The sequence below is a fragment of the Drosophila serrata genome, unplaced genomic scaffold, assembly GCF_035046125.1.
Source record: "Drosophila serrata isolate PLE 108 unplaced genomic scaffold, ASM3504612v1 contig_360, whole genome shotgun sequence".
Taxonomy (NCBI): domain Eukaryota; kingdom Metazoa; phylum Arthropoda; class Insecta; order Diptera; family Drosophilidae; genus Drosophila; species Drosophila serrata.
The window spans coordinates 22420-38661 of record NW_028257258.1 but is presented as its reverse complement, the minus strand read 5'-3'; the positions used below and the strand labels follow the sequence as shown (position 1 = coordinate 38661).

The following is a 16242-nucleotide window of genomic DNA, read 5'->3' as shown; positions in this document are numbered from 1 at the left end:
TGCTATTTTTATTCAAAATGTAATTTTAGTTATCGGCTTTAATTATTCCACTCGTTCCCTCTTTTCCTGCTGTGTTGCCATGCATCAATTTGCAACATTTGCAAGCTTTAAGGCAGTTGGAATTAGTTGAATAAAATATTTAAAGAGTAAATATGTGCGCATATATCATACATACATAGTTTTTGTTTACTTTGCGCGTATAGTGTGCTTGTAATTATGCAAATTTACATAAACATAACCTACTAACTAAGCACGCAATTGAAACAAATGCAGCCGACTAGCGCCCACTCGCCGCCTCTCTTTCTCTCTGTTGCTCTCTCGCAGAAATAGTTGACCTCGTTTTTTGGGGGGCTTTTGCTTGCACACACTTTTACTGCAGTTTTATATACACTTTTTTTTTAATGTTTTCCTGCTTTGCGAGGCTTTTTTTTTTGGATTAAGAGAGAAGTTTTTGTTGAGGCGCCGCCTGGCGGTCTGTAGTTGTAGCTGAACTCATTTTGCATGCATGCATTTTGCTCTGCTTTTTTTTCCCCCATTTTTCCTTTTTTGGGATGGCAACTCTGTCGCTGTTTGGTTTTTTTCCCGAGTGGGCGGAAAAATGGGTTGGCCTACATTCGCACACACTCGCTCTCCCTCTCTCTCGCTCTTCTCTCTGTTGCTCCGGCTTTTATTTTGCTTTTCTCGCCAATGTTTGCGAACCTTTTGAAAATTGCGGCAGGTGCATTTTATTTCCCTGCTTCTACTCATTCCTCCTCCCAGTTCAGAGAGTGCATTTTCTTTCCAAGCCTTCCACTGCATTTTCATCGGTGCCCAGCCCAGTCCACCCACTTTTTCCAGTGGTTCTTACCATTCATTCACAGTAACCAAGGCAGACTTAAGTGGAGGGAGCGAGCAGAGCGGCACATCAACCGAAAGAGATGGCAACAAACGAGTGGAATCCGCTGCTTCTGGCTTTTGTTTTATTTTCCACGTCGTCCTTGTGCCAAAAAACAACAACAAGCTAGAGCGGGACAGGGAGAGGGTGGGTGTTTGCTTGGGGGAAATGCTCGAAAGGAAAAAAAAATCGATAAAGCAATTAATGCCAAAAGAGTGGCAGTCACTACCGTTTTCCACCCACCGGGGGCACTAGAATATGAAATGGGAATCGGTGGTATCCGAATCCGAATCCGAATCAGCCAGCAGCAACAACCCTGTGCACAAAAATAAACAAAATGTGGAGGAGAGGAGGAGAACCAGAGGAGAAGCTAAAGGAAGCAGCGACGACTAGTCGGTCGTCTGTGTTAATAAAACCTCCCCATTGCCACCAGAAGAGCACCACCACCAACATTGCCATCCTCAGTTTCCTATCCTACCTAAAATCCAGACTTTTGCTGCTGCGATGCTGCTTTATGCTATACCCTTCCAAAAAAGCATTTTTGATATGTTGTATTTCATTAAGTTGAAGCATAATAGGTATAATTTGATTTATAGAATTGCTAATTTGAAATTGAAATTGATTTTGAACGGGTTTTCTAAAAAAGTTTCAGAGTGCTTGGTTGTTATTGAAATGTTTTCTTAAATTAATATTATGCAACTAGAAAAAAGCTCTCATAAGAAATAAGGGAAGCCTATTTAATCAAATAAATATAATAGCTGCCCTTAGAGGTAGCTCTAATTAGAGCATTCACTGATTTTATAAACTAGCTCTGTTCTTTATGTTCATTTCTTTCCCTTTTGCTCTGACTCGACTGTGTTTATTACTGGGCTTTCCAGCAGTCTTAATGTTGCTTCTGCTGCTTTTTATATTATTATTATTTTTTTTGGTTTTGTTATTGTTATTCCAACCCTCGTTGCTATGCGGGAATATATGCATAAACCATACGGGTGCAAGAGAACAGAATGTACAAAGAGTAGCTTAGCTTTAATGAACATGACTTATTTATTTGCTGGTGAGCGTGTGTCTCTGTGAGTGGGTTTAATATATTTTAATTAATTTCCTTACTTGGCTTACACTTGATGTGAACTTTGGTATGAAATTGAATAAGGTTAATAAAAAACATATCAATGCAATATTATTATATCTATCTATCTATTATTCTATCATCTCTCTTTCTCATTGGATATCCTTCAAAATAAACAATTGTTAGTGGCTAATAGATCGCCCAAGGCAATTTCTGGTCCCTAAACAAATAGCAAAAAGTAAAACACATGTTTGGATTTGAAATTACTAAGAGCAAATTTAGCCCAAGGCTTATCTGGCTTTCCCTTTTCCTTGCCAACATTATTGATTAAGCAGATGCCGTTATTTAACAGCCAAATCCCTTAGCTGCCACAACTTTTCTTTATGAGATTTTCCTTCATTTTCCCTGAAATGAAAGCTGTCGACTTGTATTCAAACTTCAAGACAGTTTTAGCCATCGGAAAACTATTTTTGATGTATCCAATATCAAGAAAAACACTTGAAATAGGGGTATAGGGGGTATAAGTATATAGGAATTGAAGATTTACAGGGAATTTAACTTTTAAAAGTTAAAAACCAATAGTTAAAAATAATATATAAGGTCTTGGATCTTTTTTGTTTCATTTTCAATGATAAATTCAACATAAAAGGTCTATTTTTAATTTCTTAATATGTTAGATTTGAAGTTATAAGATCCACTGTGTCTGTGATGTTTTTATACCCTAAGACACTGACATTCCGCTACTGTACAACGCGTGTACTACTCAAGTTTCATCCTTTCATCATCCCTCATCAACATCATCTTTCCTGACAGAACGGCGCTCAGTCGACGTCGTCGTCGAGGTCTCCGTTTTTATGCCAACTTTTCAACAACTTTTTGCATATTTCAGGATCCCAAAAACCCTGCACAGAAGTCCATCCGCCCACATTTACTGTATATTTTATAAGTTCGGGCTCCTCCGCAGCCCAAGCTTTAGGTTAGTTATTTCTCGCCGTCATCATCATCGTCATCTGCTGTTGCCTCGGCTTTTTCATTCCCATTTTTTTTTTTTCGTCATGGCTCTTGGCATTTTCCACATTTTTCCCACATTCGTGTATTTTTTTTTTGGGGGGTTTGGGTAGGGGGTGTATATTTCCAACTTTGGGGGGGTTGGAATGATGGCGTTTTCAACTCACCCCCGTGAGCAAACAAAGAATGGGAAACTCGTCTCAGAGTGACTTTTCCTTGGGAAACATTTGGACCGCCAACCCCGCTTTAACTTTCCGATTTGCTGTTTTATGGTGGCCCTTTAAAATCATTCATTTAAAGCGGGGATTCTGTGTTTCTGCTTTGAAGTGCAAAGTTTTTTCTTGGTGGAGAGTGCTTTATGGTAATTTAAAATCGATTACCTTTTGAGCTCCATGCTCTTGTCTAATTTGTGCTGCTCTTCTTTTGAACTCTGGCTCACCTTTGCTGGCAGGAAAATTCAACAAATTTTTGTGGGTGGGGTCGTTCGTTGTTACCTCTTATACATATATATATATATATATCTATATACAAGTTTTTTTGTTGTATTTTTGGTTTGGTGCTCTTGATGTGCTCCTTTGTGCATTTCAAGTTCTGGGTGTGGCAGCTTCAAAAATGCGTTAATGGTGTGTATTTGGGTGAAGTTTGGCAACACGGTTGAAAGGGAACTTAAAGAACTTGCAGTAAAGTTTCATTTAAGATCGGAAAACTACGAGAATTTAAGTCTGTTTTTGGGGGAAGTGTAAGAATTAAAAAAGCGAAAAACTTATATTATTAAATTTGAAGGAAAATGTCTTCATTATTGAGTTGTTACTTCGAATAAAGAGCACTTGTGGCATGTCATATCCATTAACTACACCTTGTTTACGAGTATTTCCTTTTTTTTAAATGCTCTTCATCAATTAAACTTCATCAGTTTCTCCTACAAAGTATTATTATCTTAATTTCCAGTAAATATTTAATTGCCATGTTGGTTTGCCATCCCTGGCAAGTGTCTCCAGACAACTTCTTGCACATGTTTGCATTGCATTTTCCTGTCAAAGGCTCTGGCTTCCCCCTCTGCCATGTGGTTTTCAAGATGCAGCTGTGTTTTCATCCTACAAAACCGCAGGACAACAAATTATATATACGCAATGCGATTGATGACCTTCCAAACGGATCTTCAGCAATAAAGGGGAGCTCAGTGAAAAAAAGCAGAGGGGAATTCCCCTCCTGGCACGTACCAAAATGCCCCTGATCTTTTGTTTTTCTCCCCATCTCGCTTGTACCGGCAGGTGTTTGACTTGCAGCCTGTTTTTTAAATTACAGGTAAAAAAATGCAACTTCCTTGTTGCGGTTTGCTGTGTCACATGCTACCTTTTGTTTTCCATTAAAATTTTTTTTTTTGTTAATAAAAAGCATTTTGTTTGTAACTAGGTCAAAGAATTTCATATCTTATCAGTCATTTGTTTGTCTTTGGAGTTAGAGCGAACGTTTGAAGGCCTGCACATGACAACAGGTTGCGTTTTTATAATATTTATTTAACGTAGAGGAAATAATACTTATCAGTAAAATATATACATATGTAATCAAAGCCTTGCATTTGTTTTTCAAGAATATACCTACATTTTGTTCCTATATTATTCAATGCGATTACAGATAATGGGTGACCTCAATTTTGTTTGAAAAACAATGTTAAAAACACAAATGAAGACTTTGATCCTATGCTAAAAGCATATATAATATCAATTACTAGTCATGCCTTGAATTTTTATATAGAAGCTGCTAAATTCCTTTAATTAATCAAGTATGTTATATTTTTCACATTTGTTCTTTGGAGGAATTTCACAATTTACCACTGAGACAGCTGTTTAAATTACAAGTCTAGAAAATCCCCTTTCTGTTTTTCAACAAAAATATACGAAATAAATAATACGTGGCTTTAAAGTAAGCTGATTAGCAATACCTTTCGAAATCTAGCCGCTTTAAGAAGCTTTTAAACTATACAAATTTATTTACAGTATTTACAGTATTTTTTCGATGATTAAGCTATTGATGCTATTGATGTATTTTCAACAAGGAAATAAAAATCAAAGATTTATAGTTCAAGATGTTTGCACAAATATTCTCAACTAACAAAAATAAAACGCGAAAAAAGGGAAAATGTAAAACTCATTGGGCATTGAGCACCAAAGGCACTACAGCAATAATTAACGAGAAATCAAAGCGTAAACTAATTCGACCTTGTGGCAGCAACAACAACAATTACTACAATGACACGTGACCATGGGAGCAGAAAAAAAATAATATAGTATATATATAACAATATACAAAAAGTAAACATGTAAAATGCAACTGAGAATAAATATAGACAAATGTTTATTGTTAGAACACGAAATGAAAAGCTATTTGAACACAAAACGCAAAAACGCGAAAAACATGGAACGCTAGAAATGTTTAACGGAATAATTGACAAATTTTTTAATTGCTGCCACAATTGCTGACCTTGACACACTTCGCAATCGCAATAATAATAAAACTAGACCCACACTTCCTCTCTCTTGAAATATAAATTTTTAGAACTGTTGTGCCACATAGCTCACATTTTATAGGCAATTTGTTTTTATTATTTTAGTTTGGGATATCAGCAAACACACACAGGGAAATCCGAGAGGGAGAGCGAGTGGGAGGGCAACGATGGCAGACAGCGTGGCAGGCAAAGAGTCATAAAAATAATAAAAAGGAAAAGGCATAAACAGAAAACAACAAATGCGAGAAATATTGCAAAAAATAATAATAATAATAATAAAAGTCGGATGCGTGGGCGTTGTCAACTATTACACTACAAGAAATTGTATATTATTTATGTCGAATTGAGATTATTTTAATATATATTTTCTCTTAATTGGGTATCTTAAGAACTTGTTAAGAAAGATCTATTGAATAATGTAATTTAACCAAAAGGAATTTCAAGTATTTAATAGCAAGTCAAGTTTTTTTTTATTGTATTGTTATGTTGGTAAAGACATTTGTTTAAAGAGTGCTTAAATACTTATTTATTTTCCCAGGTTATAGATGATTATATAGACACCTTTCTTTTCTTGTTGTGTATTTGCGAGTGAACGAGAGAGAGAGAGGGTGGTGTGTGTGCGCCTTTTAAGTTGATTAAAAGCGCGTTCTGCCGATGGCAATGTGAATCCCCCTTTTCCATTCCTCTGTGAGCCGCATAATTGTGTCAGCTTTTCTCGGAATATGTTTGTGTATATACTAGAGCAGCGAAATGTGTGTCACGTCTCCACGGGCATGCAAAAAATAATAAAAATAAATAAATATAACAAACATACATACATCATATATGATAAAAATAGCGTAGCCGTGTCTAATTAGCTTTGAAATGATTTTACCACAAAGTTAATAAACAACAAATATTAACAATAATAAAAGGGAAATATTTACATTAATTAAGAGAGCACAATTATTTTCCTAAGCCAAAGGGGTGGAAAGTCAAATAATTATTATTGTTAAAAAAAAAAAACAACATCAATTATGAGCATAATATTTCCCACAGTAATTGATTTTAGCTCTAATTGAATTTATTAATTAGTTGGAAAAGGAAATGAATTCATTGCTCTTAATAAAAACCCGGTTGAATAATTTGAATTTCTGATGGAGAAATATGAGTAGCTCAAGTTTTTAATTCCAAGAAATCTAGTTTAACCCGCCAACACTGCGTATACGTAATTTGTAGCTACTTTTCACCGAGTATTTTACAAACAAAGGACTTTTCCCCGGAACCCTTTCCCAAAATGTCTGATGTTTTCAATAGCTTTTCGCTGGAAATATGCAAGGACACGCACACATGCCTCCTCGACTGCGGCTAGACAGCAGCCAAAAAGGACCCTAAGGATGATATAGAAATATAGGATGGGATCCTTTTGGCCGACGACTGTCTGGGTTTGCTGGAATGGAAATGACTTTGACTTTTTGATATTCGGTTGCGAGCCGCAATTTACGGTTATAGCCATCGACCAAGTACGGCCAAAACATTTGGCTTTTTGTTGTTGTTTTGGTCTGCTTTATTGTTCAGTTGGCAGACTATAGGTTCAATGCCTGATAAATGGTCTTGTTTTGGCCACAAACCGCAGGTCTAGACAGTGGTCCGAACAACCAAACAAATTTAATTAAATACATATATTATATAATATATTATATATGGGGGAAATGGTGTAATAGAATATTATATTTGTGATTAATAACACTGTAAACTTATTTAACTATAACTTATACCTTTTGCAGGGTATATAATTTTTGTTAGAAGTTTGTAATGAAGTGAAGGAGTCATTTCCGACCCCATAAAGCATATATATTCTTGATCAGCATCAACAGACAAATTAATCTAGCCATGTCCGGTAGTAAAAATAATTATTACATTTTTTTTTTTTTTTTTTTATTTTAAAAGGGGTTACATCGTTAAAATTTGAAAAAATTGATCAAAATTTTAATGTTTTTTAATGTTCCATTCGGTATGTAGATTTATTAATCTACTAAAAACTAACATAGAAAAGATTTCCGAATTAAAATTAATGCTTTTTTAGCATAGTTATGATTTTTTTAAACTTTGATTTATCGAAAAAAATTGTCATAGCAATATATCGACTCCAAAAATATAAATACTTCCGATTCTATCCTATAATTCAGTTCCGAACATTAAGGGTATATAAACTTTGGCTTACCAAAGTTAGTTTCTTTTCGTATTCACTAACCAATTAAAAAGATATTTTCAAATAACCATTCCCTAATAAATAATTTCCCTTTCGAGTAAAGTATTTTATTAAATCTAATTTAGTGGTAAAGGCTTCTTATCGATTTCTTATTAAATTTGATCAACTTTACCCATTTCTTAATACTCCCTTTAGACATATTCCCAAAACTTTCTCCTCTTTCCACTTCGTCTATTTATCGCTGTTCCAGTACCAGACATTTTTCTCCGACTTTTTCAATGCCACACGCATATACATACACACACAGGCATAGGCTCTCTTAAATTGCAAATGACCGGTGGCGCTTAAATGCTGAAAATAAAATTCATTGGTCGGCCTGGGTATTGATTAACAATAAATTGTCAATGTGGCGCTGTCGTACGTTGTCGCCGCTATCCGTTGTTGTTATGGCCAATTGTTGTCGTTTTGTCGGCTTGACCGGCGAAATGGGCGACCTGTGGGGCGGTGGTTTATTGGTTCTACGGTTTACGGAGGGGACCAGCAGACGGATGCCACATGGAGCTTTTGTCTGGCCGTCTGTTTGGGGGCTGCTGTCATGGTGCCACATATATGTAGGTATAGATATACGTAGATACATACACCCGCAGGATACAGAGAGCCAGAGATACATATTGCGAAACGAGATGCGCACACGTGCATGCATAAACAACAACGATGCGATGCGATGCCACATAACGGAACTCGTTCCTATATATGCACATATATATGTATATAGTATGTTTGCATCGGCCATATAATGTACTGCAGTTTTGTTTGCCAGCTTCCAGACGGGGTTAGGATATATATATATATTGTGTGTGTGAAAATGTATATACAAACGTACATCTGGTCATATCGAGTGAGTGTGTACAGGCTAAAAACCCATTCAATTTAATGTGGCGCTTGTCTAGCCAAAATTTTTAACGCCTCACTGGATACCTACTCGCTATATGGGTTTATTGAAGCTTTAAGCTGCGAATAAGCCGCCTTTACACACAGAAAATGTTTAGAATTCGAAAAATAGCCTTCTTATTTAAATAGCTTTTCCCTCGGTTCACGGCGATTTTCAATGGCTCCTGGTGTGCGTAAGCTTTAATTAGAAAATACCCAAATGACGGCCATTTTCAGGTATTCTTTAATTTAAGCCATCAGACCCTGGGGGTTGTTATCGATTTTCCCTAGCTGGCATTTCCACACCTACCAATACCGGCCACCGCCACCCCCCCGCAATGAAAGCTGTCGTCAACGCTGTTTATGCTAATGAAGTCACATTGTCGGTGGCTTGCGTCTACGCCCACCAAAAATAGAAGGAAAAAAAAAATGAATGGCATAACATTAAATACAAAGCGAAAAAAGTTTATTAAAAAAAAACCTGAAACGTGCCAGGCATGATTAATTAGCATAGTACAAAAATATATAACGAAAGCCACCCTGAACAAAATAAGTAAAATAAATCAAGACACAAAGCAAAAGAGAGGTGTTGCATATCAATGACGAAACAGGCTTATATTAATCTCAGTGTGGGAATCAATTTCAGTTCAGTTTGAGCATGTTTATCTAATACTAAAAAATACAGCATTACCAAGCTAATAAATAATAGATGAGTAAACAAAATCAGTAAACACACTCTCACAGAATAAGGTGTAATTAAAATATTATCAAATATTAAAATATAATTATTTAAAATATTATTAAAATTCACATGATCTATAATCTATATAACGCCACATCTTGCTATGCATCTTCGTGTAAAATATCATTTAGTATATTCAAACTATTTGCATTACACTACACATTCCATATTCGTTAATCATCAAAATCATTTTTGAATTCCACTATTATTTTTGCCACAAATTATTTTGATTATGTCATATGCCGAACCCTGTTTATTTATGTTTTTACCATTTCTCTTTTCTTCTTTTCTCTCTTTTTACAGACTCAAACTTTAGAAAACACATTAAAAACTGTACATAAACAAAAGTCGAGTGCTGCAAAACCATATTAAAAGCAGCTACTCAAAGTACACTATACAACACTGGGTCGAGGTACGTGCAATATGCGTAACGGTATTCGGGAACGCGCGCGTGCCACGGAACGCACTGAATTGATACGGAACGTGTGGAATCTATAATGCAACAACAACAACAATCACAAGAAATACAACAGCAGGTTGAAGGAGCAGAAGACGAAACAAGAACAATAGCAAGAAAGAAGAGGAACATTTGGAAAATGTTGTTGTTGCCGTACACTGAAGAAAATGCATCGTTTTCTTAACATCCAGCAAAATATCAAATTACGCAACTATCATCAGTTACTTTTGTATTTTGTCGCTGCTGCTGGAAGACGGGCGGAAGTAAGAGGAAGAGCACGAGGCAAAGGAACCGGAACCGGAAGAAGAAGCGGTCGCAACGGAAGTAGTAGTAGTAGAAGAAGAGGAAGCAGAGCGGCAGCAGCAGCAAAAACAGCAACAGTAACGTTCAAAGCAAACGCGACGCATCGCAAACGCAACTTAACGTAACGCAACGCAACGCAACACCGCACGACGTGAAGAGTAGTTGAAGCATAATAGTAATAATATTGTTAGCCCAATACATTAACCCAACGCTGCCACTGTTCCTAAGACATCATCCACAACAACAAAAAAACAAACGAAAAAAATAAGAAAACATTTAAAATAAGCGTAGTCCGTAGCCGTAACCGTAAACCGTAACGTAAACGCAAGAAGAAAAACAAAACTACAGAAACACAACAAACCCTATGCCAATTTTGATCATCAAATCGTTTTGCACGTAACATAAACTCACTCCCATAAGCGATCCATCAACAAAAACACCTAAAACAGCAATAAGCAAAACGTTGTTTTAGAGCCCAAAATCCCAGAAACCAAAAACCGATCTCGCCCCTTGCCACGCACACCAAAAAACCACACACACACACACACACACATATAAAATTAAAAAAGAAACAACAAAACAGAAACGGAAAATAAAAGGCTGGCCAAGGAAAGCGGAAAAATATGGCCACACCTCAAGTCAAGGACTTGGTGTTGCGCTCGCCCGCTGGCTCCTCCGATGTCATTTCCTTCGCCTGGCCCCTGCAGATCGGACATGGACAGGATAAGCATGATAATGGCATCGACATCATCGACACCATTAAGTTTGTCTGCGATGAACTGCCATCGATGTCATCGGCCTTTGAGGAGACCAATCTCAATCAAATTGACACTGCCTGCTATAAGACTATGACCGGACTGGTCGATCGCTTCAATAAGGCCGTCGACAGTATCGTTGCGTTGGTAAGTACTTTCTATTCAAACATATTTATAGCAAAATCTAATTTGTAGTTAAATAAAAAAGTATTTTGCTATAAATTTGTTGATCCTAGTGATTAAACTTTAATTAATATATTCTCTCTTCACCTTTTTAGGAAAAAGGAACTTCACTGCCCGCCGAGCGCCTAAACAAGTTCGCTCACCCTAGCCTTCTAAGACATATTTTGCAATTAGTTTACAATGCTGCCGTACTCGATCCGGATAAGCTCAACCAGTATGAGCCCTTTTCGCCGGAGGTTTATGGCGAGACGAGCTACGAGCTGGTGCAGCAGATGCTCAAGCACGTCACCGTCGGCAAGGAGGACACGTTCATTGATCTTGGCTCGGGAGTGGGCCAGGTCGTCCTCCAGATGGCCGGATCCTTTCCCCTAAAAACCTGCATTGGCATTGAGAAGGCGGATACGCCGGCACGTTATGCAGAGCGTATGGATGTGTTTTTTCGTCAGTATATGGGTTGGTTTGGGAAACGCTACTGCGAATACAAGCTAATCAAGGGCGACTTCCTGGTGGACGAACATCGGGAGAAGATCACCTCCTCAACACTGGTATTTGTAAATAATTTTGCCTTTGGGCCGACAGTGGATCACCAGCTGAAGGAGAGATTTGCGGATCTGAGAGATGGAGCGAGGGTCGTATCCTCCAAGTCGTTTTGTCCACTGAACTTTCGGATTACAGACAGGTGGGTTTTTTGTTTTTATTCAAATGTGTTAACAAGCATATTAATTCTTATTTACCTGTACATATTTCTTGCAGAAACCTCAGCGACATCGGCACCATTATGCATGTGAGCGAGATCCCGCCCCTCAAGGGCTCTGTGTCCTGGACCTGCAAGCCCGTTTCGTATTATTTGCATGTGATCGATCGCACTATACTGGAGCGATACTTTCAGCGCCTGAAAACGAAAGGCGGTAACGATCACGATAGTGTGGGTAAGTTCATCAGCAGGGCAAATGACGAAGGAAAGGAGATGCAGGGCAGGATGCACCAATTGGAAATTAAAATCGATATAACCAAAACCACACACAAACACTCAGAAAACAGTCACTATCTATCGGCATTGCTTAAATTCCTACATCATATATCCATCAATCACTGTCAAAAATCAAGAAATCGTTTTCCTGTCTTATGATTTTTCTCACTCGAATCAATCATTTCATAGTCGCAATCAAAATATCTAATAAGATTATTTGTTGTACAATATAATCAATATTAATGCGATATCCTATTAAATTAATAACCATTAATACGGTTACAGGGCAGATCTTTCAGACATCTTACAGTTTTTAAGTGATTTAGAAATGTTTCTTTGAATTTAACTTGTGATTACTTAAGAATTATTAAAATTACTGTTTAGGGTAACGATTTTTGGTTTTCTTTGCTAAAGTCTATTTTTAAATTATTATTTATATTTCAATAATTGAGGATCTGCTCTGTTTAAGTCTTGGTTCGCAAAATTAATAGTTAATGTTAATGTTAGTGTTTTCTCATATTAAAATCAGGATTATTAACCTTAATTCTTCCTTCTTGTTGCAGGAACTGTGCGCACCACTCGCGATCGTGCCAAGCGTGAGGCAAACGTTGGCCAGCATCACCATAATCACAATAACAACCATCATAATAACAGTAACAATCACGCCAACAACAACCACAATCATCAGCGGGAGCGGGAACAGTCGAACGGAGCCATCAACACCGGTGCCCAACAACAACAACAGCAGCAGCAGCAGCACAGCAGCAGCGTCTTCAATCGCAGTCGCCGGCCAATGTCAGCGGTGGCGGGGGACTAACGGTTGCCATTGGGCATCCAGCAGTCTCTAAGACACGCCAGCAGCAGCAGCAACGCAGCCTCGACATGGAGAGCAGCACGGAGAGCGATGGCGAGGCGGCTAATGGCAATGGAGGCAACACCACCACGGCCACCAATACCACATCAGCTTCGAATGGCCCAATGACGCGGAAGGTTTGGTCCGATTGGTGCAGTTCCAAGGGCAAGAGTTCGCAATCGGATGACGAGGAGAACAACAATTCCAATAGCAATGGAGGTGGAACTGGACCCGGTGCCGGAGGAGCTGTTGGTCGCCAGGCACGTGCTGCTACCCAAAAGAAGCGCAAGAAGCTGACCAGGAAGGCGGCGATAGCTAGTAAGTCGGCAGCGGCCGCTCAAAGGGAAGCAGAGGCAGCGGCTGCTGCGGCGGCTGCCTCGGCAGCGATGGCCAGCAAGGACTCCAGCTCCAAGGAGGATCAGCCAAGGGCTGCCAGTGCGGGACCCGGTCGCAAGGGACGCTTGAAGAAGGGAGCCCGAGGCAGGAAATCACTGAAAATTGTTGGCCTCGAGGCGCTGCATACGCAAACGGTCTTGAGTACGTCACTGGATGCCATGACCAAGAAGCTGCCAGCGGCGCCAGGAACCGTGGATCAGCAGCTGACGGCACTGCTCACGGAGAATATGGCGCATACGGAGCTGGATATACCGACGGCGCCACAGGACACACCATATGCCCTACAAATCCTGCTGGATGTGTTCCGCTCACAGTACATGGCAATGATTGAGCACATGAAATCCAGTGCCTATGTGCCGCAGGTCCAGAAGCAGATTGCCCAGGAGCAGGAGAGAATGGCGCGGTTGAAGAATCGAGCCAACCAGCTGGACAAGCAGATCAAGGTGCTGATCAATGACAGTGTTGCGTTGCTCAAGGTGCGAATGAACGAGCTGGGCATCCATGGTAACTCCTCGAATGACCTCATTGCCCAGGCCAAGGAGATTGTGGGCAGGCACAAGGATCTCCAGCACACTGTCAGCCGGATGCGGAACGAGGTCACCTTCTACGAGGGCGAACAGAAGCATCTACTGAAGAACCAGTTAAAGAATCTGCCCGAATACCAGAAACTCTGCGGCGGTGTCAATGGCAAGGTTAAGCTAGAGGTGCCACCAGAACTGTCTGAAACCACGGCCCAAGAGCTGGTCCTTAAGGAAATCGCCAATACGCTTAGCCAGCGCAAGAAGCTCTACGCCCAGGTGTCCACCATTGAGCAAGAGACGACGGTTTTGCAGAAAACGGCGGAGGAACGGTCCACGGCAGCCACGCTTCTAGCGCAGGGCACCAATATGATGACTGTGCCCAACAGTGGAGCCTCCGCTTCGTCCTCGTCCGCGTCCACGACCTCCTCCACTACCACTTCCACCCCACTGTCGAATCCGCTTACCGTGCCAACAAACAATAAATTAAATAACGCGAAGAACTCTCGACGCAGTCGCGAGCACCGCGCCCGATCACAGGAGTGGCCAGAGGTGCCCGAGGTGGGCAAGATTCAGGAAAGCAATCCGGAAGTGCTTGCCCAGAAGATCGTGGAAACCTGCCGTCAAATCGAGGCGGGTAAGTTCCAGGGTGGAGCAGCAGTGCCAGCTTACCAGGTGAATGGTAAGAATAAGGTAATTTTGGAGGCACCACAACCACCGCAGGCGCCGCCAGCTGCTCCGGTAATGAGCATCAAATCCTCACCTGGCCACCACTACAAGGACAGCACTCTGATGCCCGCTCCCAAGCAACAGCAGCAGCAACAGATGACGACGCCCTCTTCCCTGCTGCCCAAGTGTGAGTTGCCGGGACTTTCGGCTGGAAGTCGAAAGCAAGAATCACCCAAGGTGGCCAACTTTGAGGATCGGCTGAAGAGTATCATCACCACAGCCTTGAATGAGGATCAGGAGCAGCGCAGCAAGGCTGTCGATCCCATACCTTCGCCCTCTCCACTCCACAGTCCGGCGCCCAAGCGATCTAAGCAACAGCAGTCGAGCGGCGGAGCCATTAATCCCACCCAGTCGCTGCCCAACAATCTGCACAACATCATCACGGTGTCGACGCAGGGTCTGATGCATCTGAATGCCAATACAACTATATCCCCGATAACGCCACCATTACCGGGTCCGGGAGCCGGAGCCACAGCCTCAACGGCGCCGCCACCGCCAGCGAATCTTCCGTATGGAGCCTATGGCGGAGCAGTGGGCAAGGTTCCGGGCTCGAGCAAGTATCAGCAGGCAGCCAAGGAGCCCAAGTATGCGCCACCACCGCCGCCGCCGCCGCCATCCCACATGGCAGCCTTGTATTCCGCGGGACAGCAGCAGACGACCACGCCCGCAGACTTGGCCTATCAGCAGAGGCGACGCAGCTCCGTGAGTGCCAGCAGCTATGAACACTTCATGGTCCAGCAGCAGCAGCAGCAACAGCAACATGCTCTCATGCTTGCGGCAGCCGCTCATGCTGCACAGCGTCAGCAGATGCGCGTCGAGCATCAGCACCTTCAGCACCACCATCATCATCCCAATGAGTTTAAGGCGCCGCCAGCTGATAATCTTCACCTGCAGCGTTCGAGTAGCCGGGAGCAGTTGATTGTGGAGCCGCCGCAACAGCAGCCACTGGAGCTGTTGCCCCGGGCCAGTTCTGCTAACTCTGATTATGGTGGCTATCGTATCCGTCCCCCCAGCAGGCCGAGCTCCAATTCGTCGCAGCCGGATTACACTCAGGTCTCGCCCGCCAAGATGGCCCTGCGTCGGCATTTGTCGCAGGAGAAACTAAGCCAGCATGTAACGCCACAGGCCACGCCACCACCACCGGGACAGGGAGGCCCCACCGCGGCCACCTCGGGCAAGACTATCGGTGATCTGGTTAATGGAGAGATCGAACGCACCTTGGAGATCTCACATCAGAGCATCATCAATGCAGCTGTGAACATGAGCACCGGCGGTGCTCATTTCATGGAGCGGACCACCTTCCTGAACGACAGATCCAACGATCGGCTGCTGATTAACCTTAATGCCCAGCGACCGGAGCGAGTGCATGTTCGTCCGCTCTCTGACGAATCCCAGGAGCCGCATCCCACCAGCTATGCTCAGGAAAGAGGAGCAGGTCCTCAGGCGACAGGAGGAAACAGCAATCTGGCCACTCTGGCTCATGTGGCCTATGTCCAGAAGGCGCAGGCAGGTGCTGTCCGAGCAAACGCGGCAACAGCGCCACCTCCAGCTAGCCACTCCTCCTCTGCTCGTTCGGGACGAGACTATCAGCCGGTGGCTTTGCCCCGTGCGGAGCTCAAGGGCAGCATTGAGGCCTACTTCCACGAGGAGCAGCAGCAGCAGAAGCAGTCAAAGGGCGCCGGATCGACAGGAGCGTCTGCCTTGCGTGGAACGCGTCTTAACGGCGCCAATCCGCCATTGGAGGGTAACTTTTATAAACTA

General features: G+C 41.7%; 1 protein-coding gene across 1 annotated transcript in view; it reads left to right on the top strand.

Annotated features, from left to right (window-relative positions):
* gpp (DOT1 like histone lysine methyltransferase grappa) overlaps nucleotides 1-16242 on the top strand; it is a 43832-nt gene that overhangs the window by 22721 nt on the left and 4869 nt on the right. The window contains 5 exon segments of the mRNA XM_086838802.1: nucleotides 9621-10979; nucleotides 11111-11694; nucleotides 11769-11944; nucleotides 12549-12742; nucleotides 12745-16225. Coding sequence (XP_086694928.1) covers nucleotides 10701-10979; nucleotides 11111-11694; nucleotides 11769-11944; nucleotides 12549-12742; nucleotides 12745-16225 — 4714 coding nt within the window. The 5' untranslated portion in view covers nucleotides 9621-10700.